This window comes from Eucyclogobius newberryi, unplaced genomic scaffold (assembly GCF_026437365.1).
Source record: "Eucyclogobius newberryi isolate DKJ021-1_F unplaced genomic scaffold, fEucNew1.0.hap1 SCAF_12, whole genome shotgun sequence".
Taxonomy (NCBI): Eukaryota; Metazoa; Chordata; class Actinopteri; order Gobiiformes; family Gobiidae; genus Eucyclogobius; species Eucyclogobius newberryi.
In genome coordinates this window covers 26,020,084-26,043,912 of record NW_027315746.1, presented here as the reverse complement: position 1 = coordinate 26,043,912, position 23,829 = coordinate 26,020,084, and the positions used below count along the sequence as shown (strand labels likewise).

Genomic DNA, 23,829 nt, shown 5'->3' with positions numbered 1-23,829 from the left:
TAACATGGTTTATCACATTTTATTGCAATGTAGCATAGGATATACAAGCATTTCACATAAATAACATGTCACACGTTCTCTGTGCTTTTGACTGACTTCAAATCATGATTTCAGTAAAGGTAGTTTTTCAGACTGCTTAATTTATTTCTACATTCAATACACAGCCACACAATACCTTCATATGAATAATCCATAGTATGTTGTGGTAAAACACATTTTATCTACACAAGAACAAGCCATAACATAATGTAACAAACCCAAACAAAACAGTCAAGTTTGTTTTTCTGTAAACTGACGGAACTTGACCACCGCTCTTACATTTGACTCAGTCTGATATAGTCAGGCTGGAAAAGTATTCACTGATCAAAACAAAGAAACATCTTTATAAACAGATCAAAATCAATCACAGTCAAGTCAATAATGTTAGTGTCGTAAGAGTTTAACAAAAATACTGTGCAAACTAAGGACACTGACCGACTGTAAATGACTCATTTTCTCTGTCAGAGTTGGTTGAAGCTTCTCCTAAAGTAATCTCTTAACCATTCTAAGTATCCAAGACACAGCAGTGCAACTGTATTTAGGTAAAAAAACAAGAAAATATAAACCAAACATATGTTTTGTTTATCATAAACAAAACGACTGCAGCGGTTGCATTTGAGAGCTTCGGGTTTAAAAGTAAAAGTCTTGGGGGTAAAAGTCTGAATTTGACAATTCAAATCAGAACATGTATGATTCCATTAGTAGCGTGCAGTGACTTTTATGGATGGGCAGGTTTGGGGTGTTCATCAATATTTGTGGATAATATTTGCAAAAGGGAAAAACACTTAAACGCAAAAGCCAGCGCAGTACTGCTCAGCAGCCTGTAGAGGCCACTAAAAACACCCTAACTTCCAGCCAAGCGTCAGCAGCAGAAGTGAGAGGGAAAACGGGCTAATTTGGATATATTTCAGAACAATTTAAATATAGTTGTGACACACAGTAATTTGAGATTGTATTGGTCACTGCTTGCCTTGACTGTCCTGACCACACGCCACTGGATTCCGTACATTGCTCCCAAAACGACACATTCAAATGTCGACTTCATGACACAATTGCTTATTTTCTGTTTCATAAGTTTACCATCTGATGCTAACTGCTCGAGTTAGCCTCAAAATGGAATGATGTGCTTTGGCTTGAGTGGACTTTGCCATACATTTGTCCACTGTAGTAAGACTGGCCCAATATTTTGAGTATTTACTTTTTCTGGTGGTGCTTTTCACTGACCTGCAGAGTGACTGGTTTGCCCACTGAGGTGTAGCCATAGGTCTGAGTTGACACCTTGGTTTTAAAACTCTGCTGTCGCCCCTCCACTCTCTGCACCTCGGAGCAGTACGAGGGCTTCACCTCCAGCTTGGCCTGTGTCACCAGGATGGGGATGTTTCTCTCTGTGGCGGTGCACGAGCTGCTGGTGTGTGGGTGAGCAGAGGACGAGAAGAAGCTGCCGGACAGATGATCTCTGAAGCGGTTGAAGAGGCCACTGCGCTGCCTCTGGGCTGTGACAGGACGGCCCACGTTCAGGAGCACAGGCTGGCCCACAGACGAGCCCCCGATCTCTCTTTGTAGCACAGAGATCTCACAGGGCTTTTCCACAGAGGCGCTGCTGGAGCTCGACGTCCCGTAAGTCTCGCCCTCCTGAGGAACGTAATCTTCTAAGTCTTCCAAAGTCAAAACCCTTTCTTTTGGGACTTGTATTGGAGCTTCCTCGTCCTCCACTAGAATAACGGTCTGCTTGTCGTTCTGGTCGTCGCTGTCTTCAGTGGAGGTGTTTAGGACAGTGGACAGCTCCAGTGGTTCTGTGGACACTGGCTGCACCGGGACGCTCCCCTCCTCCGGCTCCCAGGACAGGGCCTGAGCCTGGGCCTGAGCCTGGGCCTGCTCCAACAGCTTGTTGTTGGAGTTATTGGCGTTGGGGTTCGCGGACAGACCTCTCTTGGGTCTAGACGGAGTCCCAGCGCGCTCCAAGCCTGCCGGAGAGAGGCCTCTTCTCCGGGACAGGCGAGGAGACTTGTTCACCTTGTATTCAATGACCTCCTCCACCTCCACCCAGCGCGGCCGGCTCTCCTCGCTCTGGGTGACGTACACTGTGGGGATGGTGGTCTTCCTGGGGGTGAGGACCCTCCTGGTCCGGGCTCCAGGGTCAGGGGTGGAGGTCTCAGAGCGGTGCCCAGCGACGAGGGCTGCTCCTGGGGATCGGTGCCTCCTCATGCGGGAGTTCTTTACCACCGTGGTGATGGTCTCCTCGCTGTGAGCAAGAGCCAACAAACATACAGTTTGATTTCATACATCAGCTAAAGTAAAACTGAAATGATTGTGTTTAGAGGGTCAAAATGTTGTTATTCATACATTCTTGTTTCAGCGTCACTTCTGTGCACTATGCCTACATTTGATAGATTTGGTTTTATGAGCAAAAATAGTTTGAAACAGTTAAAAACGATATGCCTAAAATATATTATAAGATTAAAACTACCGTCTACATGACCAAACACTTCCAATGGTTTAAAGAGTGATTGTTAAATTCCATAAGTCTTTACTTGACAAACACTTTTGGACCCATGTAAGACATAAAGATTTAATTTTTGACAGTGACACTTGAAGTCCACATCACCGGGACGACAACAGCCCCGCCCCTTCACCAGCCTGTGGTAGATCTCATTTACACACTTATATCAAATCACATGCACACGCCACAGTTTACACACACACAGTTTCCCACTGCTATACTTACATGATGATGGTTTTCCTGGGTGATTTAGTCTCCTGTTCCGTGACTACAGCAGAAAGTAGCGACACAAAAGAAAGTTAGAGCACACTAAACATTAAAAGAGAAACACAGACTTGCATTCTTTTCACCTTCAATAGCGATGGCTTGTTCTCCAGAGCGGGCCACAACAGTAGGAAGGACTAAATCAGCGGCACACTTTGCAGAGCCGAGACGATTAGACAGCTAGTGACACAAAGGAAATAACAATCACACATCTCTTTTGTGTTGAGATGAAAAACGGAACTGTATTTGGGACTTGCCTCGCACTCGTAATGTCCAAGATCTCTCTCAGTTGGGTTTTTGATGACCAGAACCACCAGTCCGCTCCTCATCTCGCTGTACGTCTGGTACTTTTCCTGGTCAGTCAGCAGCCGGCCCTCTCTGAACCACCTGCATCAAACACAAGTGAGACACGCAGCACAAGCATCAAGGCGTTGGAAAGCAAGAGAGCAGCAACGCCTCAAAAGGATGTGACTCAAGAAGTATTAAGTGGCCCAGGAAATTACTATAGAAAAGACGGACAAAACTTTAAATGATGCACGCGATCTAGTATTTCTAAAAAGAGAGTCAAATGAAACAGTAACACACAGGTGCAAATGCAGGCGGTGGCATTTCAAACATGAAAAGAAAACTGAAAAGGACGCTCAAGTTGGGGAATAAGGGAATAAGCGGTAGAAAATGGATGGATGGATGGACACTCAAGTTTGCATTGCAGTTTTGTTTCATGTAGGATAGAAAAGGTAAGGAAAAGGAAATGTAACCAAAGCGTATACGCAAAAGTGTACAGTTGCAATAGAACTACTTAAAAGAGACATATGGTGCTTTTCAGGTATTTAATATTGAACTACAACATCATCAGCATCAACGTACATCATTTTACCTTTTGTTCATCGTAAATTGCGACATTGATCTAAAGCGGCTCTTAATAAAAACAGGCTCATTGACTTCCTGTTCAAAACTGCAGATGTGATAAGAAAAAAAATATATATATTTTTTAAAAACGTATGTTGATGTTTATAATCACAAATAAATACATTAATGTGGTTGGAGATAAGGGGTAGGTGAAAACAGACCTTTTCTGTCAGTTGCAGGACAATACAGGATTACTCAAACATGCAAGAATCAAAATACAACTTTGTGTAAACTAAAGTTGAGGAAAATAAAAGTATAAAAGCTCATCAAAGTTCGAAAACTGTGATAAGAGGTACAATTTCAGTAAAACGTGACTCAAGTAAATCTAATCTAATCTAATATCATATCATACCTGATCTTAGGAGACGGAGCGCTCTGTATGACGCATGTGAACTGAGCGTCCTCCCCAGCGTAGAACACGGAATTCCTCATTTTGTTCACAAAGCGAGGAGGAACTGCAAAGACAAGACGTGGGCGTTACCCTCGCAGCGGCGCACTTGTACTTGTACTTGTGCGTTAGCGGCGGTTTCGGGACGTACCCTGGACTGTGATCTTGCCCAGAGTGCTGGCGTTTCCGGCCGGGCTGGAGGCGAAGCACATGTACTGGCCCGAGTCGTCCGCGCTCATGTTGTCCAGGATGAGCGTGCACGAGCCGTCCGGGTCCTCGATGATGATGTGGTGAGGGTCGGCCTCCACGGCGCGTCCGTCTGCACCAGAGTGTCACACAAACAGGCATTCGAATGTAAGCTTTGCATAGACGTTACACATATCTTCTGAGGCGGTAAGTAGCAGTTATAGTGTTTAAGAAGACAACGTTATATGAGTGATATCTAATGAACAACTGAAACAATATACAGATCTTTTCAACCAATACATAGCCAATATTGGTTATTGGCAAAAGAAACAAGACAAGACCAATATCAATGTTTTTGAAATCTATAGCAATATCCACAAATTGATGTAAAGTTGTAGTAAAGTTCACATACTCAAAAATATCCCATAAATAACATTTTATCAGAACGAGAATGAGCCCTCATGGCAGTCTGTGCTGCCCGGTGGTTGAGTGGTTAAGGCACAGCACATGAGTCGATATTTTTCGACTCATCTGGGGAAAATCCTCCTCCGATATCACAGATACTAATACATACACTGATATAGCGACCACGCCTAGAATAAATACATGAGTAGTTTCCCAGAGAGTTTTGTAGTAAGGACAGGGGGCGCTCTGGGTCAGTTCTCCATTTGCTTAATTCCTATGAACGTTGGTTAATTTGCTATAATCTCCATGATTGACCGATGACATTGTTTGAATTTCAAACTTTCAGCTTGTGAAATCAACAGTTTTGTGCAGCTCTGCCTTGTGATGACACTGGTCAAGATGTGCTGCCTGCTTGATCTTGCACTGGTCAAGCTCTAAACTGTTGTTACAAGACCACTGACAACTCATATCCCAATAGCATCCTAAATGTGAAATAATATCGTACCTTTGTACCAGGTGACCACAGGTTTAGGCGCCCCGGTCACTTTGCACGCCAGTTTGACCGTTTGTCCCAGCTCTGCCGTACAGTTGGCCAGGATTTCATCAAAGTCAGGAGAACCTGCACAGACACAGACACGTGTCAAACACATTCAGAGCAGACGTGCAGCAGCCATAAGCTCTGGTGTGGTGCACTGACTCCACGCGGGCAGGCTGTATCTCTGCTGCAGCTCGCGCAGGTCCCGGAGCCACGAGTTCTTGATGTTGACGGTGCGCGCCTGCAGCGTGTACTTCCTCACAGTGTCCTCACGCTCGTGCCAGATCTCAAAGGCCCTGTCGTCGCCCTCCACGCTCTCGTTCACGTCCATGTTGTTCAGCTGCAAACACACAGACAGAAGTGACCCCGCTGGACACTCGGGGCGGCTGAAACTTCATAAACGCCTTACCTTCATCATGTTTTTGAACACATAGGTCTGTGTGTCTGTGTTGCTCTCTCTCTTGGGCTTGCAGATGATGCAGTAGTTCTTGAAGAGGAAAACGTGACGATGGTGACCTCTAGAGGACGATCGGATACCGGGCGCTCCCTCCCAAACTTGGAATGGACCCTGTTGAGCGAAACAAATATAAGTAAGAGAAGAAAAAGTACTCTAAAAAGTACTGCCCGTTGGTCAGGTCCTACTCAGAGTAGGATAAATATCTGAGTTCTTGATTCGCAGATTGAGAATGACTCTTGGATGGGAGTCCAAGCGTTCAGGTAACTACAACTGAATCTTTTCCTACATCAAAAATCTTGTTTCTGTAACTTTCTGGAGGTAGAAATTCAACTGCATGATTCCATACACATATTAAGGACAGAAAGGACTCTTTAGTGCAATTAAACCATCAAACAGACTAAAACAAAAGCATGTTTTTTATATATATAAAAAAACATGCTTTTGTTTTAGTCTATTTTTGGTTTAAAAAAAAAAGTTATGTAAGGTGCTTTTAAGTATTGCAGTTTAAGAATTTCATACAAACAAAACTATTAAAGCATCATATTGTGATTAAAAAATAAACCTCAACCATTTCAGCAGGTCTAAAATGGAGATGCTTTTACTATTTAGTACAGTTACAAATGTAGTGTAATCAAATGAAAAAATATGCACTCTTCGATGTACTGTACTTAAAGTATTTTATCTCTCCTCCACCTCTAAATAAGAACAGAAAGCAGCGCTATGATTGGCTGTGCTTGGGCGGTCCACCTCCGTTTCACTTTGCCGTCTGAAAAAACTGTCCTAAAGCCCTGTCGGCGCTCGGAAATAATGCATGTTGAGGCTGAACAAAATAATATGTGTGTTTGCTGTAACCCGACCGCTATAAAACTAGCAGACAGAAAAAAAACTATCAGCATTTTGTTAAAAAAACGCAAAATTCTTTTATTTTTCAAATATTTTGCCGACTCACCGACCGGTCTTTCCTAAAGCGCCGTGTAGAATAATTTTATAGCGCTGGTAAACAAACTGTTAGTCCTGAACACTCGCAATACTGACCTAACCATGTGCAATTCCGTCATATGTGCAATTACTGTTGTGATTCATGTGCAATTACTGTGAAATTCATGTGCAATCTATGTGCTGTCGTGACACATATTCATGTGCAATTACTGTCGTGATCACATGCAATGGTATTTATGTATTTATTTATTTGTCTATGGGAGTTTTTGTTTATAGGAGATCTTCTACTGAAAGTGTTTTTCAAACTTCCTATAAGTGATCTGTTCTTTTCTTCTGTATCTACCTCTGTATCTACCTGCGTTGCACCAATGAAATTTCCCCATGTGGGACAATAAAGGAATATCTTATCTTAAACCTATCTTTCATCCCAAGGAACAAATAACGCATTGCGCAACGCATATGCGTCTTCATTTTTGGTCCTCCATATGCTTGACTGTTAAAGCCTGACCCCTGGCGGTCACTGCGGGTCAAAAAATTGCAAAATTTGGATCTTTTTTTTTGCCTTCAAAGTAAAAAAAATAAGAATTTACCTACCGACCGACCCACTTGAAAAATGTTTGGTCGGGTTACAGCAAACAGACAGTTTATTTGGGGTAGCCCGATATTAAAAATCAGGAATCTCAGCTTTAAGTAAAGCACAGATATCGAAAAAAAATCGACTTAAGTACAGTACTTTTTCTTTTCCACCACAGATAATTACTGTGTACATCATCACTTTGGGCCAATAAGAGCAGCACCTGTCTGACTGGCTCTCCCAGCACTTCCAGCGTGGCAGGGTAGTTCTCAATCAGAGACACGTGGTGAGTGTTGTCTGAGCGCTGAGGCAGGGCAGACACCATGGCGTAGGCCTCCTCCAGCAGGCAGCAGTTCTGCCCGTTCTTTGCCTTGTTTCGAATCAGCTCCTGAACGCAACAGAAAGAAAACATATTGAGTTTTTTTTTGTTGAAATCTAAAAAAGATATAGTTATTTGTTGATTAAAGCCGTCACCTTGAGAACTGCCTTGTATTTCTGAATCCTGTCCAGTGGCTGTTGGAGGTGGGCGTTGATGCTGCGCACAGGGGGGCCGCTGGGGTCCGCACTGGCTTGTTCGACTTCAGTATACTCCTGAATTAGAAGAGAAGATAATAATAAAAAATTGAAAAAATGTATTTTATTGCAATTGAGACCAGACTATTTATTTATCTGATTGTCTGTTATTGCTTTGCCTGGAATGTTCCACAGTATTACGGCTTTAAACGTATAAACCTCCATGAAGTCAAGCAGGTGACACAACCGGGTCAGATCCGTGGAGAGACGACACCCCTCACAGTAATGTTACGTCCACGCCTCTGCTTTTAAGGGCAGATGCTGGAGACACTGAACGCACCATTAGAATGCACGTTTTTTCAAGGTATTTGTTGAAAACAAACACCTGAGTTTGAAACGTTTTAAATGAAGGTTTCTTAGTAAACTGTTTGTAAGGCATTACGATGCACTAGTTATTTGTTTGTGAGCAGTTAAGACAATTAATAGCATTTGTAGATGGATTTTAACACCTTCTAAATGTTAATAAGCCATTCACCAAAAACGTGTGTTAATAAATCATGTAAAAACATTTTATAGAGCGTTAATACGCTGCTTATGAAACGTTAAAGAATAACCAAGTGATAAATGCTTGTAAATGCCTTATAAGTGATCCTATAATGCATTATAAATTGTTTACGAAGGAACTTAATTTAAAGAAATTTAAAGTTCCTTCGTAATTGAATAAATGTAAGATGAATAAGTTTAATGCCATACTGTAAAACATTCCAGTCAAAGCAATAACATCTCCATGGAGACAAGAAGGTGAAAAGTTACAAGACGTACCTTAAAGAAAACTTACGACCAATCCCACTTTCAACATTTGAAGTACATGGCGGTAATAAGAATGACATAAAGAAACAACAAAAACAACTTAAGCTCTAAAAGTACCTTAAAGAAGTGGTGGACAGTCTTATCACTGACAATGGCCTCGGCCCGGCTCTGGCCCACCAGGTACTGCAGGTACTTCTCAAATCCCTCCTTATTCTTCAGGAAACACATGGCCACGTCGTCGTCCGTCTCGCACTCGTTCAGCTTCGGGAGGAATGCTCTGGAACCGTCACACAGCAGGTCATCAAACACTTCTGATTTATAATAGACTACGACGGCGCGGTGAGAGAAGAGACCTGTTGTGGAAGACTTTGATATCCTGGATGTTCCTGAATATGGTGTCTTTGTTGTCAGTGACATCTGGCGGTGCTTCTGGAGTTTCTGCATGTTTCAGGTGGTGAGAGGTGAAGAAGTCCACCTCTTTGATGAACTGAGATTCCGAGTTCACCAAGTCCTGGATCAGTTGGCTAAAAACAGTAAACATATTATTCAACTGTATTATTGGTTATAAAACAATGAAACATAAATATGAAGTATAGCTGGATAAAACGTACAACAACTTCCTCTTGTATTCGCCCTCAGACACCTCCTCTACGTGGCCCTCGGGAAGGTCGCCAGCGTCAGCAGAGAGCTACAAACACAATGGTTTATGAACTGTTTAATACCTTGAATGATTTATTTTTGACCAGGTTTAGATCTGGTGGACCTGTATTGTCCCCGTCATTGCCCGATTTGGAAACCGATTCTCCAAAATGTGTTCTAACTGCACATGCCCAAATAAGTCATCATACTTGGGACAAACCTTATTTTTCCTCTGTTCAGTTTTCCTCTGTTCTCTAAACATGTGTACTTGAGGCCACATCGGACAGAACACACAATAAAAGTAGTTTAATGAAGGATGTGCCAAATGGGCCAGGTTCCAAATCGGGCGATGACAATGTTGATTTTTTTAGGAAGGAAATAGCTGCAAAACCTCTTCCTCGCTGTGTGAGAGCTGCTGCCAGACTTTACAACAAACACTGTTAGCCCTGAACACGTGTATACTCTCATACCCATGTGCAATACTGACATAATCATGTGCAATACTGACCTAATCATGTGCAATACGGTCATATTCATACTCAATAATGTCATATTCATGTGCAATACTCCGAGGTATTGGTGCAATATTCTCCGTCCAGATAACTGCTGTAAATAAGAGTGTTTACTTTTGCCACAATTATTACTATTTTGTATCTTATTTTATTTTATTTTAATGACTTTTCTTTCTATTCCTTATTAAGAATATGAGAGTTTTTTTGTCTATGAATGTTTTGTTTATAAGAGCTTTTCTATTAAGAGTGTTTCTAAAGCTTTCTATAAGTTATCTGTTCTTTTACTTTTGTACCTACTTGCGTTGCAACACCAAAATTTCCCCATTGTGTGGACAAATAAAGGCTTATCTTATCTTAGAAATCCAACCTACGACACAGAGACCGTAACAACCACACATGTGCAGCGCTTTAAACTACTGCACCACCACCGAGCAAAGTGTCAGCCTTCTTATTCCACTCCTCGCTGTTACAACACTGAAATGTCCCCCTTGTGGGACAAATATATATTCTTTTGTTCTATTCCATCTGGTCCTGGGACTCACTTTGAGCTTCTTGTCCAGATAGGCAGGAGAGACCCAGCCTTGTCGGGACGGCGTTGTTTTGGTGGGTTTGGTCCTGACCAGCCATTTGAGAGGGTGAGCAGAGTCCAGCACCTCCACGTACTGGCCTTCTTTCAGCGAGATGGACTCTTTGCACGCCATAGTCGGGTTGTAGTCCGCCGTCGCCACGTAGATGTCGAACATCTGCCGAAGAGCCCGTACGGCACAAGACAGGATTACTGCGCTGCTGCTTTTGGTGACTTTGCACAGGTGAAGTGTGAGCTCACCTCTCCGCGGGCGTCCCCCTCGTCGGACTCGGAGGAGGAGTCAGCGATGAGGGAGGCGGGCCTGGAGCGGCCGTGGTGAGGAGTGGCCGTGGGGGTCTTGGTTTCATCGTCGCTATCGGCACCGGGGACCCGCAAAGAGGCTGTCCAGCACGCAGAGAGTTCATGTGGGACAAAGGTTACGCTGTATTAGTCCTGTTTTATATTGGCAGCAGAGCAATTCAAATGTCCTGGACAAATCTGAGCTGCTGCTTATTATTGGAGGTTCATTCACAAATACTACAGCGGCAGTTTAGCTTTTCTGTGTCGCCTTTGTTACCTCATGCATTACTCATTAGTAGCACAGTGGGTTGAGTAGAAAGTAGAAACACACATGCCTTTCTGCACACAATATCCTTTGGGTGGTCAGTCCAAACCTATGTAAAAATATAAAGATGATATTAACATGCAGAAACATGCACATAAGAGTGTAATAAAATAGTGGGACATGTAACAGGTTTATTCAGTAAATATACCTGATATAAAAGTACATATGAATCCATCTCTGTTAATAGGCCATAATGGTTTCCCTAAATGCTAAACGTTTGCATTAAAAGCACATAGTGAGGTAGTGCACTGAGATACATACTGGTGTTTTTGGGCCAAGATTTCATCCACTGGAGCACTTCCTGATTCTGTGGACTGTCTGAATAACACATTGATTCAATGAGTTGTCACTTGCTTGTAAACTAAAGGATGAATGGTGAATGAGTGACGTTAGCATGAAGCACAGGACTCAGGTGGTCCACATGCTCTACAATTAGCCCTTTACTGCATTTCCTTGGTCCTTAGACTCGTTATATTTATATTGTTTGTTTTCTTCTTATTGGCACTAAACTAATGATGGTAAAGAGAAATCCTATACTTTGAACTGTTACTGCTATTTTCAATCTTAATGTGATGATTACTCATTCTTTGATTCAGTTACATGACGATTGCAATTTATCCAAGGACCACATAAAGGCAGAAGCATTTGATAAGCAGCCAAACTAAAGGGACGGTAACTTCCCATTCAAACAGTGGTTTTGAATGACATCACTGTGATGCACATTGATTGCATGTAGCAGTGTCAGAAGCAAAGACAACAAACATATATATAACATATATGCATCAGAAATGACTTGTCAGAGTCCATTTCAGTAACTCAACAGTTAATTATTACACACACAGTTTTATCAAATACAATTGAATAGTGAAGTATGTAATTTGGATTCAGGGTGAACTTTGTTTGGGACCATGAGTTATTGGAGATTGTGTAGAAGAACACAGAAAGTGTGTACCTTGTGTGATTTTAGCAGACACCATTTCAGTGATCTGGGAGGTCAGTTTCATGAGGAACTCCTCAGTCCCGACTTCACCCAGGTACGGGATCCTTGTCTCTGATGACATAAGCAAATGAGACATTTTACAATCTATAATACGTTCTATTATTTGTTCAGAATATTAGTGAAATTATTCAGTACCTTTTGGTCTGGCTGCTTCCTCTGCTGGTGGACTTACTGTAATTCCAACAACCCTAAGAAGCAAAACCTTCAGTTTTCCCTTTACTTACATGATTCCATACTGTGCAGAATAAGAGGAACTTACTCTGCTGCTTTAGCCTCTTTCTTTGGCTGTGCTGGTGCTGCAAAAAGGAAATGAACAAACCCATAAATAAATCAGAAATAAATATATTGTATCTTATGTTTTGTGTAGAGCATCAAGTGTACAGTGGTCCACTTCGAGGTGGGCAGTGCAGATGGACTGGCCGGCCTTGTTGGTGGCGATACACGTGTAGGCCCCGCTGTATTCTGTGCCCACATCCATTAAGATGAGGCTGTGCTGGCGCCCGGAGCCGGCTATCTTGTACCCTTTAGTGTCAGGCTTGATCCACAACACATCCTCCACGGACTCTTCTTTGAGCCAGTTAATAGTAGGAGTGGGAGAACCTACAACGAATCAAATCAACTGTAATTACTGTGAAATGACATGAAGTATTTGTGTTTAATGTGTATAAAAGCACAGCACACCTTCCACTTTGACAGACAGAGTAATGCTGGCTCCTTGCTTGACCTTCCTGTTGGGGAACCTCTCGATAAAACGTGGCGGCACCAGTGGTAGTTTGGAGTCCTTCTTATCTTGAGGAAGCATCTCTCCTGGATCTAAGAAACACATTGTATATATCAGAAGAATATACGCAAGAATATTACGTAAAAATCAACAATAAATATAAATTGTCGTCTTTTAAACTTCATATCAGTCAGGCATTTCTCACGTCAGAGCGTTTGAGCTACATCTACTGGCCGCAGAGGGAATTACAACGGGGAGCTAAACAAACCTAGCTTGCCCCCACCATGCTAATGCTAATGCGCAGCTGTAATGAATGTGATTTGACGGGAGAGAGGTCAAGAATATTGGGTTAATTGATAATAGTGATTATAATTTATCGTAAGAACCAAATAAGAAGAAGTCTTTTTAGCTCAATCTATTGTTCAAAAAATATACCTAAATGTAAATATATTTAACTTTATTTTGAGTTTCAGAAAGTTCACAAACTCGATAATCATGAATAATCGTAGAAAAAGATTCTGCAAGGGACGATTTTAGGTGAGGGATGATTTTCAATGAGACACTCCTGGACAAATGAGGACTAATCATGAATAATCGTTAAATCATGATACATGATTTCTAGACTTAAAGACGATCTCGGAGCTTAACCTATGATGTCACAAAACTGGGGAGTGTTTTCTGAGGCTCAGAGAGGAGAGGACTTGTTTTTGATGACGGAACAATGTTATAACAGACAGTGAATTGTGCGTAACGATAAATAACAATGGTCAACATACTCAGCACCAGGAGACGAGCAGAGCAGTACGCTGACCCGGCTGCGTTGCTGATGAAGGCAGAGTACTCGCCCATATCCTCTTTAGTCACCTCCACGATCTCCACACCGTGAACATCCCTCTCGGCCAGCAGAACAACTCTCTTTGACGAACGCAGGGGCTGGCCGTCTTTGAACCAGTAAACTCGAGGTTTGGGGAATCCTGAAGGACATACATGGGTAAGAGATGAGGTGATTTCAGTGATTGCGGTTATTAAATATGAAATATGCCGGAGTTCATACCCTTTACTCGGAGCTGCATCTTGACGATCGGTGAGCCTGGACTGACGTGGAGGTCGTGAAGCTCCTCCACCACTTGAGGAAGCTGGTCGTCTTCAGTGACAGACTCAAAGGTTTCTGTTTCCCTGTTTGCACATTAACAAAATACAGTACTTATCATATACATAACACACCCTATATGACACGTTTTGATAAGTTGTGTAGCTGTCATTTAGTAAGGGTAGATTTTCAAGTTCTAAGTTATGGGTGGGTGAAAACAGGGCGGCGACAAACAAATATTTTAGTAGTCGACCAGTAAATTGATTATTTCTATCGTCCATTGAGACTTTTTAAATTCATTATCAACCAAATAAAGTTTCAAATCTGGTGAATGAAGGCTTTTAGAAAGAATATTTACAGATGTATATCTGGTGTATCATTTCAAACCAGGCAGTTTCTCTGTATGTTTTTATAATTGCTGGAAATATGTGTTGTAAACTATGTCATATGCAGGTTTGAAATAAATAAATATTATTGACAAAATTTTACATTTTGATTTAATAATGCCACTGTCTTTTTGTTTTGTCTTTGTTTACGATTACAATGCTCAATCTAAGACAATAACTATTATTTTATATGGTCATGGTCAGTTGATTAATTGTTGTTGTACTTGATAAAAAAGAAAATGTGAGATTATATTTCCTTTCAATTCATCAATAATGTGCTTAAAGTTTTCTGCTTAATCTTACCACCTATCCCCACCCAGAAATGAAACATGTAAAGAACAAAGTGTAAAATGATGATCTGCTTATCTTATTGTTAGTAGTTCAAAAATAAGTAAGTGAAAAAGAATAATATATTGCCTTTTTAAATTTAGCATCACATTTCAATCTACGTAGTGTTACCTGGATGTGTCCTTCGCACTGACATATGAAGACGTCTCTGTGGCGTCGGCGGCCGTGTCATAATCTGAGCTGCAAGACACTGTAAAAACAAATATTGATTTTATTATTACCAACGCGCATGAGTTTACAAGTCACTAAACAATCTGAGCGATGGCCGCTGACACACATTTTGCTTTACAAATAGAAATGACGCAGGATATGACACTTGTCTCCTCTCCCAGTAAATCAATCAACAGTTTTTGGTTCAGCAAATTGGGATTGTATTGCAGCCTATTTCTGTTAATAATCTGACATTGAAAAAAGTAATGAGTCTCTTGCAGGTGGATGAGGTGGTTCCACAAAGACGTATTTTCAGAAACAAATGCCGTCGTGAAGTATCTATGACAGGGGCGTCCAAACTTTTTTCACCGAGGGCCACATTTTGAAACTTCTACGCAGCAGAGGGCCACAAACAACCTGACAATGTCGAATTGTTACTTATTAAAGTGAAGTTTTGCATTTGATATATTTTCGATGAGCCTCCACACCTTTAATAAGACTCGGAACATTAATATTAGGTTGGTATAACATCACAATGCATGAATGTTTCCAAATGTTAAAGTAAAAATACTACTTTTTGTTGTTTGGACCAACAGCAGGAAGCCGGAGGGCCAACAGAAATGAGTCTGAGGGCCGCATTTGGCCCCCGGGCCGTAGTTTGGACATGCCTGATCTATGATGTACTTACTGTCCACCCTGAGCTCGGCTTTGGTGGCCGTGATGCCGCTGCTGTTCTCGGCGGTGCAGCGGTACGCGCCCATGTCCGAGGGCAGCACGGAGGTGATGATGAGCTGGTGGCGCCCCTCCTGGTCCTCGTTGATCATGTAGTGGTCGTTCTCCTCCAGCAGTTTGCCGTCTTTGTACCATTTGACTGTGGGAGCGGGTTTGCCAATGGCCACGCAGTCAAAGCTGACCGGGTAACCATCAGGAACGTCCTGGCTCTGCAGCTCGGTCAGGAACACTGGGGCAGCTGGGAAAGAGTGCAAAGAAGAAAGAAGAGATCTGACCCATGTGAAGATGTTATGTGGAGCAATCAAGACAAGATTTTCTGACATTTTAATGTACATTATTTAGATTTAGGCGCAAGAGTAAAAATGATAACCAGTTAGCTTTATTAGGGACAAATAATATGTTTATAATAATGTCATTTAGTAATATAGTATGATTCTGCACTGTGTTGTAGGACTGATATATTTATGCACAGTTATGCATATAATTTAAACAATCTAAAAGTCCACTAACACAATCCTAAAGGAGCAGAATTTTTTTTTTAATCTTATACTATCTGCCTCTTTCTTAAACAAAAAAATAGATGGTCTGGAACAGAAAAAATTAGTGGTGTCTTCATAAATAGTTTTGATTAATTATTCAATTAATTAAATTTGATTTGATTGTTATTGCTTTATATTGAGTGCTAAACATATAGACATTAGAAAATAATACATTCGTTTCCCGCCGCTTGTTCCTGTTCGGGGTCGCAGGTGACTGGAGTGACTGGGAGTGACTCCCAGTAACTTTGGGCCTTAGACGGGTACAGAGGCCATCCCAGGGTTGCTAAATTATATTTCAGAATTTTTCTTTCTTTTACTTTTGTTTTTATTATTCCTTGTGCATATCTTGAGTGTTATTGTGTCTTCAGAGCTGCAGAACAACATTTCTCAATATTGAGATCAATAAAGTTCACTCTTAAAAAAAAAAAAAAAAAAAGAAAAAAAAAAAAGGAAGAAACCAAAAGTCAATTTGAGTAGAATTATCAGTGAGTGCACAGTAAGTGATAGAGATAAAAATGGATCAACCAAGTACTAGTATTGAACCAATAGGCTCAATAGTCGACACAAAGTTTTTTTAAACAATATAGTAATGACTAGTTTGACAAGCCTTACATAAACAGTTCTCACCAGCAGCCCCAGTCATGAAGGCAGGAGCTTGTTTATCTGGAGTGGGAGTTTCCGTGCCATCCTGCGAGTTTTCCATCTTCCTGATCCTCAGCTCCACCTTCTGCAAGCTCGCCTCTATTATGGTCGTCTCCACCGGGACTCCATGCACCGTGAATATCTCCTGGAACCTCTTGGACGCCACCTCTGCATCCGAGCGGGTGTCGAACTTTATGTAGATGTAGTTCTCGTCCTCTCTGTAAGAATGCGGGTCCGGCGTCTTCAGCTCTCCTTCGTCGGCGCTCACAAACGGCTCCTCCTCCACGTCGGGCGGCAGGCGGGTGCGCCACAGTTTGCGTAGGCGTCTGCTGGCTTGCCTCAGCGACTCGTCCATCTCGCTTCCAGACGAACTCTCCGGCTCGCTGTCCGCGCTGTAGCCCACGGTCAGGGGTCTGCGTCCGGACGATTCCCTGGCCGTGCCCACTGTGACTTTGGCGCCGTGAGAGGACACGCCGAACTTGTTGGTGACCTCGCAAGTGTACACGCCCGTATCCTTGGTGGTGACGGCTGTGATCACCAGAGCGCACGTGCCGTCGTTGTAGATGTCGATGTGGTGGTGTTTGCCGTCGGTCAGGGGCTCGCCGTCTTTGAGCCAGCGCACTTTCTCCGGCTTGCCCTCCGCCACGCACTCCAGGTGGATGGTGCCGCTGGGCTCCTTAGTCTGCTCTTTGAACACCTCTTTGAACACCGGCTTCATCTCTTTGCGGGCTTTGAAGCCTTTGAACGCGGCTTGGATCTTGACGGCGGCCTCTGTGAGCTCCGGTTCGTCCTCCTTGCTGATCTCCATGACTTCCTCTGTGGAGACTGCAGTGGCCTCAAGTGTAGTGCTGGTTGTAGCTGTTTTAACCTCTGTCTGCTGGACGATAGTCTGAGAAACCAGTGTTTGTTCGGTGGTGATAACATGTGCCGCTGCGACTGTAGAGGTGCTGCTTTCCTTGAGGTAGGACACGAGCGATGCCTCACTCTCGGAGCTGGTCGTTGAGGTGACCGCCAGCTCCTTCTCAGAGGTCTTCACGTCCACAGTCTGTACTGCAGTGATTAGCTCTTGTTGGGCGGCTTTAGTTTCGCTCTGCTCCTCTGTTTGCACTGAGGTGGAGTCCAGAGTGAGCTTCTGACTCTTTTTGGCCAGATCCTCAGCAGCAGCCTCTGGAGGAAGACTGCTCTGTCCAAGGTCACTCTTTGGCTTTTCATCTACACAAGTAGATCACAATTATTTAGCCCAGTCAGTACTTTATATAGTGCTATGTAAAATCAATGAAGCAAAATTGCAAACAGGAATTAAAGTATTACCTTGAGAGACACTTGGCTTTTTAGGTTCCTCTGTAAAAGAAAATGTGTGCATTTAATCATTTTTAAATATGGTCTTTGAATGTTTTATTATTATTTATGCAATTATTCTGATCTATACAGATATTTACAAAAAAAAGGAATTGCCCCCAAATAATAATGTGCCCATGACAATTTGACCATCATAACCCAAAGTAGATTGTGTATTTAACATTTTCTTTATGTTTTCTTTACATAAGTGCTGAAATAAAGAGCACAGACTCACCGAGCTGCACAGTCTGGGGCAGCTCCACAGGCTCTCCTGCCCCGGCTTTGTTGATGGCTGCCATTCTAAACCTGTATGCTGCCCCAGGCATCAGGTTTTCTACCACAAACTCTGTGTTACAAACGGGCTCTGTGTGACAAGGCATCCACAGGACACTGTCCACCAGCCGCATCTCCACCCTGTAGCCCAGAATAGGACTTCCTCCGTTGTGTAGAGGGGTGAACCATGACAGGCTCACAAACTGGTTGGACTTAATTAAGACTTCAGGATCCTCTGGAGGGTCAGGTACAGCTAAGTACGACACACAATCGAAGCATTAGTTTTGGACTTCAAAATTCTTCTTGTGGAATCTGTGGTACTTACTGATAATGGAAAGCTTAGCCAAAGACAGTGCATCTCTGGCTGCAAAGGTGATTTCCTGTTGAGGCATAAGAGGTGCCTTTTTCAGGATCAGACAATAGGAGCTGCCCTCGGCCTTCATGGCCCAGAGGTCACTAGGCTTCAGCTCTACTCCGTTGGTGTACCAGATCACCTCAGACATCGGCACCGGCTCATTGAGCTCAACGCAGAATTCCACCTTTTCTCCCACTGCAGCTACTTTGTCCTCCAAGGCCTTCACAACATCCAGCTGCCAGCCTGCCAGTCAGGGAACAGAAGTCAAGCACAACATTGTAACGACAGTAAATACGTGATTATGCTGCAAAACAATCCAACGTTTGTCTGAGAATATATCTAATGTAATCTAATATATCTAATGGTGGACCATATTTGTCTATTGTGGATATGGTGACCACCTGAAAAAGTTGCAAATGTGGGACAGGTCATGGTATTTGGAGGGACATGGTGGGACAGTTACAACTTGATATAATAACTCAATTAAAATGAAATGTAAGCTTATAGCCCAGGTCACTAATAGACATGAAACCTTCAGGCTCTCTGTCTGAGATGAGGGAGTTTTAAGAAATTGTACGAAATTAACTGGAAGCTGGCGCATTTCCTTCGTTTTCTCTCGCTCCAAAAATGCTGGAGCCCAGTGTAGAAAGAGCAGAGCAGACGTGGAGGAAGGCTGACGGAGTTGGGGCAGCACAGAACTGTTTTCTGTGTTAAGATGCAAAATGATGTGTGTTTTATTACAATCTGACACATATTCACAAAGAAACGAGTCAGATGAAGATATTAACTAAATGCAGAAGTGCAGATGAACCACAAATACACTAGACCGTGGTCATTGTGAGCCTTTTATGAGCCAGGCCAACTTGTCTTGGTGTGAAATGATACTTTCTTGGCCCGACCCGCACCACGAGCCCACTGCCCGTGCATCACTGATCACCGCCACACGTCATGATCATTCTGATGTCCGTTTTATTCTGACTAAATTAGAAAGAAGCGCAGCCTGATGAGAAGGTTTGCTTTTTGATTATTTGATCAGTTGGCATGTTCTCCCCGTGTCTGTGTAAGTTTCCTCCAGGCGCTCCGGTTTTCAGTGCTTTATAATCTAACTAAAATCAACTTCAATTCATGAAAAGGCGGGACATAATGTAGACATGCGGGACGCAAGACAGAAGCCCAAATTACAGAACAACCAAAAGCAGGACAAGTGGTCACCCTCATTGTGGATGATGCTTGGAATAAGATATCAAAACCTTTTAATACATTTATTATGTGCTTGCTGCTTTGTTGACAGTTTAAAGATGGTATGTATACATATAAGAACAAAGCAGAGAGAGACATTTGGAACCAGAATGTGTTGATCCAGTGTTGTGTGAGGTCTCACCTTTGACTGTGAGCTGAGCGGACGCGGACGCCGTGCCAGCTCTGAACGTCACGGTGCAGCTGTCCTCCACACGCAACTCTTTGAGGAGGAGCAGGTGACGGAGGCCACTCTCAAACGACACCACCTCCACATTTGGAGACTCTTTCACTGGTGTCCCGTTCAACAGCCACCGACAGTCTTTGGTCTCAGGCCGACTCAGGGCACATTCAAACAGGGCCTCACCCCCGTCAAACGTTTCCATGTTTTCCAAATTCTGGACAATGGTGATGGGTTTGTCTATGATAAGAAAAGAAAAAGACAATTATTCACCCACATACTAAATAAAGTATCAAAACACAAATAGTGGGAAACAATTAACAATAGAGGATAAGACAGGAGAATTAGGGTGTGTTCACATTAAGCAGTCAAGTTGATTGATTTGAGCCAGTGCAGTGAAAGGTCAGATCAAAATGTCAAATGCCAAATGTCCACTTTTCAGTTGCATGTAATTATAACATAGTCATTTCTTATGTGATTAATTGATTCTCCACCTTATCTCAATAGAAACATGCTTGTTTTATGTTTGTTCCTTTGAATATAAAGTAATTCAAATTTTGGCAGCTATGCTCACTTTATTTTAATCACCCTGGACGAAGACGTTTTTAATTCAAATAGAAAATAAAGTAATCACACATTCATAAATAAAGCCGTGTCCTGCTTAAATGAATGCGGCTTTAATTAAAGTGAGCAAACAGTGCTAGAGTGAACACACCCTTGAGATGGTCGCTCTCATGTGGAGGGCAGCTCACCTTCCACATGCAATGTTGCCACCACACAAGTGCCCTGAGCCTCACAGGAGTAAGTGCCTCTGTCCTCAGCGGACACGGAGCTAATGAACAAGCGCGCCACATTCCAGTCCTGCTCCACCACCACTCTCCTGCCGTCCGGCTGCAGAAGCTGCCCGTTTTTCCTCCACTCGGCTTTGACCGGCCGGGAGTACTGGCAGATGAACTGAGCTGGCTGGTTCTCAAACACCCGCAGGTCCTCCATCGCGCTCACCACCTCCACTGTGGGATCTGAGGGCGAGGCCAGGGTCATGAGGCCAGCACAGAGGAGCCACATGCACAGGACATGCCTGCTGACAGAGGGGCTAAGCCCAACCCTCCCTTTATTAGTCTTTTCATTAAATTGTATCCATAGGTTGGTTTGCCCAAAAAAATGTAGTTTTCATTTCAGTCACTTTCAATTGAATAATGTTACTTATTGGTGATACTTGACCAGAAAGGGCAAGTACATAAGCCTTTCTGTCAGCATTACAACAATAAGAGCTTATGAATGTATATGGGCATGGAAAGTGCACTAGTCAAAGTCAGGCTCAGAGTTACAGGAAAAGGTTTGATGTTATGGGCTGTATAAGGATGAACATGGCGTCATGGAGCAGCAGGTGAGAGTGGATGGGTGGAGCAGCACTTTTACCACAGTCCAACAGAACCTTACGCTCAACAAAGCTTTATACAATATATACAATATTTCATCATCAAAGTCAGGACTGTCCATTTGAATCAAAATCTAGAGGGCTGCATGTTGACCATAATCACGATCATGCATTTTCTATTATCAAACTAAATATTGTAAATTCAAGCTGTTAAGTTACAGCAGATAACAGCAGGAGAGTCTATAAGTGACTATATTATAGTGAAGACCACATACAGTGAGGAAAGCAAGTATTTGAACACCCAGCGATTTCGCAAGTTCTCCCACTTAGACATTATGGGGGGTCTGAAATTTCATCGTAGGTGCATTTCCACTGTGAGGGGCATAATCTAAAATTTAAACACCTGAGAAAATCAGTGTTAATATTTGGTACAGAAGCCTTTGTTTACAATCACAGAGGTCAAAAATTTGCTGTAGTTCTTGACCAGGTTTGCACACACTGCAGCAGAGATTTTGGCCCACTCCTCCACACAGATCTTCTCTAGATCTGTCAGGTTTTAGAGTTGTCGCTGAGCAACACGACACAAGGGAGTTTCAGCTCCCTCCAAGATTTTCTATTAGATTTAGGTCTGAGACTGGCTAGGCCACTCCAGGACGTTGATTTGCTTCTTACGGAGCCACTCCTTGGTTATCCTGGCTGTGTGCTTCGGGTCATTGTCATGTGTGAAGAGCCATGACCCATCTTCAATGCTCTGACTGAAGGAAGGAGGTTGTCACCACAAATCTCACAATACACGCCCCCATTCATTCTCTCCTTAATACAGTGCAGTGATCCTGTCCCCTAAAGCATGATGTTTCCACCCTCATGCTTCACAGTAGAGATGGTGTTCTTGGGATGGTACTCTTCCTTCTTCCTCCAAACACGGCGAGTGGAATTTATACAAAACGTTTCTATTTTGGTCTCATTTGACAACATGACTTTCTCCCATGACTCTTCTGGATCATCCAAATGATCACTGGCAAACTTCAGATGGGCCTGGAGTCTGGACATGTGCTGACTAAAGGAGGGAAACCTTCTGTGCAATGCATGATATTAAAACATGACGGCGTAGTGTATTACCTTAAACTGTCCCAGCTCTCTTCAGGTCATTGACCAGCTCCCCCCGTGCAGGTGAGATCTTGCATGGAGCCCCAGTCCGAGGGAGATTGAGAGTCATCTTTTTCCGCTTTCTAACAATTGCTCCAACAGTTGATCTTTTTTCACTACGCTGCTTGCCAATTGCCCCGTAGGCCTTTCCAGCCTTGTGGAGGTCAATCAATTTTGTCTCTGGTGTCTTTTGACAGCTCTTTTGTAGTAATAGAGTCTGACTGTGGGGTGGATAGGTGTCTTTATGCAGCCAACAAGCTTTAAAAGGTCCTATTATTGTAGTTTCATATGTGGATTAGAGGTGGACTTTTTAACAGCAGACTAACAGGTCTTTGAGAGCCAAAATTCTTGCTGATTGGCAGGTGTTTAAATACTTATTTGCCGCAATAACATACATTTTTTTTAGATTCTGTCTCTCACAGTGGAACTGCACCTACAATGAAAATGTCAGACCACTGGGAGAACAAGCAAAATTGCAGGGTGTTCAATTACTTACTTTCCTCACTGTAAGTAAGAAAGTAACATTCAACAGATCTCATTTGTTTGCCTTTGAAAGCATCAACTTCTCAACCGTCTCAGTGTTAAACTACACCCAGAAGTCCTCATCGCATCAAAACGTCACCACCACAATTGTCCAAAATCTAAATCCTCCTCTCCTTGGATACAAAGCCCTCCTCAGTGACAACATTCTGTAGTGTCAGCAAAGAGTTAAAGTTACAATAATTTGACTAGACCTTAGTTCAGTGTGTGTAGATTTATAAAAACATGATGTGAAAACATAACCGTGATTATGTCTGTAAAGTCATGTTTTTGGCAGCCCAGCTGACAGAGTAGACAGAATGTGTAGAGAGGTTGAACAATTTTGTCATGGAATGTGTTGCTGCACCCACTGGATTGGACAATTACTATATCAAGTCCAGCGCATGGCAATTGATATAATATTAGTGGTAAAAAATAAAGATCTGATCATGCAAAATCCACAAGGAGCTGGTGAAATAATAATGTTCAAAAAGTTGCCAAAGGCATTGCTGAAAAGCAAGCATTTCGGTTAAGCAACTTTTAAAAAGCTGGGGAAGTTAGATGTTCATATCCATTAAGTAAAGCCTTCTTTGTCTCAGCCTGGATATAGTAGCTCTTCTTAAAGTACTACCTTTGACTAAGAGCTTGGCCGTGGAGAGCAGACTGCCCATCTTAAACATGACAGTGCCCGAGTCGTCTGTGGCCAGGTTCTTGAGGGTCAGCGTATAGATGTGTCCCGAGCACATTCCTATCTCACTAAACGCACTGTTTTCCAGCAGTGTGCCGTCCAGCCACCACTGCACTGCACCAGGCGCCCTGCCGGACAGCTGACAGGAGAAGGTCGCCCACTCCCCCACAAACACATCAGTTGTCTTAAGACCAGTCAAAATGAAGACTTCTTTCACTGTCGAGTTGAGGCAGACACAGATATGGAT

General features: G+C 42.8%; 1 protein-coding gene across 16 annotated transcripts in view; it reads right to left on the bottom strand.

The window, feature by feature from the left end:
• Nucleotides 1-10: 10 nt before the first annotated feature.
• obscnb (obscurin, cytoskeletal calmodulin and titin-interacting RhoGEF b) overlaps nt 11-23,829 on the bottom strand; it is a 70,571-nt gene continuing 46,752 nt past the window's right edge. For 11 of the 16 annotated variants that reach the window (XM_072441717.1, XM_072441718.1, XM_072441721.1 and 8 more), the window contains 33 exons: nt 23,526-23,798; nt 20,604-20,870; nt 19,816-20,091; nt 18,405-18,677; nt 18,042-18,332; nt 17,780-17,809; nt 16,454-17,680; nt 15,244-15,525; nt 14,517-14,595; nt 13,636-13,757; nt 13,358-13,555; nt 12,542-12,673; nt 12,242-12,460; nt 12,120-12,156; nt 11,996-12,048; nt 11,813-11,911; nt 11,122-11,178; nt 10,497-10,636; nt 10,213-10,413; nt 9,131-9,207; nt 8,873-9,043; nt 8,637-8,796; nt 7,671-7,787; nt 7,420-7,584; nt 5,636-5,794; nt 5,389-5,566; nt 5,197-5,310; nt 4,252-4,419; nt 4,065-4,167; nt 3,061-3,190; nt 2,890-2,983; nt 2,765-2,807; nt 11-2,281 (listed from right to left, as the gene is read on the bottom strand). In XM_072441717.1, the coding sequence (XP_072297818.1) occupies nt 1,234-2,281; nt 2,765-2,807; nt 2,890-2,983; nt 3,061-3,190; nt 4,065-4,167; nt 4,252-4,419; nt 5,197-5,310; nt 5,389-5,566; nt 5,636-5,794; nt 7,420-7,584; nt 7,671-7,787; nt 8,637-8,796; nt 8,873-9,043; nt 9,131-9,207; nt 10,213-10,413; nt 10,497-10,636; nt 11,122-11,178; nt 11,813-11,911; nt 11,996-12,048; nt 12,120-12,156; nt 12,242-12,460; nt 12,542-12,673; nt 13,358-13,555; nt 13,636-13,757; nt 14,517-14,595; nt 15,244-15,525; nt 16,454-17,680; nt 17,780-17,809; nt 18,042-18,332; nt 18,405-18,677; nt 19,816-20,091; nt 20,604-20,870; nt 23,526-23,798 (6,983 nt within the window). In that variant the 3' untranslated portion in view covers nt 11-1,233. The remainder of the gene's footprint in view (nt 2,282-2,764; nt 2,808-2,889; nt 2,984-3,060; nt 3,191-4,064; nt 4,168-4,251; nt 4,420-5,196; nt 5,311-5,388; nt 5,567-5,635; nt 5,795-7,419; nt 7,585-7,670; nt 7,788-8,636; nt 8,797-8,872; nt 9,044-9,130; nt 9,208-10,212; nt 10,414-10,496; nt 10,637-11,121; nt 11,179-11,812; nt 11,912-11,995; nt 12,049-12,119; nt 12,157-12,241; nt 12,461-12,541; nt 12,674-13,357; nt 13,556-13,635; nt 13,758-14,516; nt 14,596-15,243; nt 15,526-16,453; nt 17,681-17,779; nt 17,810-18,041; nt 18,333-18,404; nt 18,678-19,815; nt 20,092-20,603; nt 20,871-23,525; nt 23,799-23,829) is intronic. The other 5 variants (XM_072441730.1, XM_072441734.1, XM_072441735.1 and 2 more) reach the window with 3 other exon arrangements.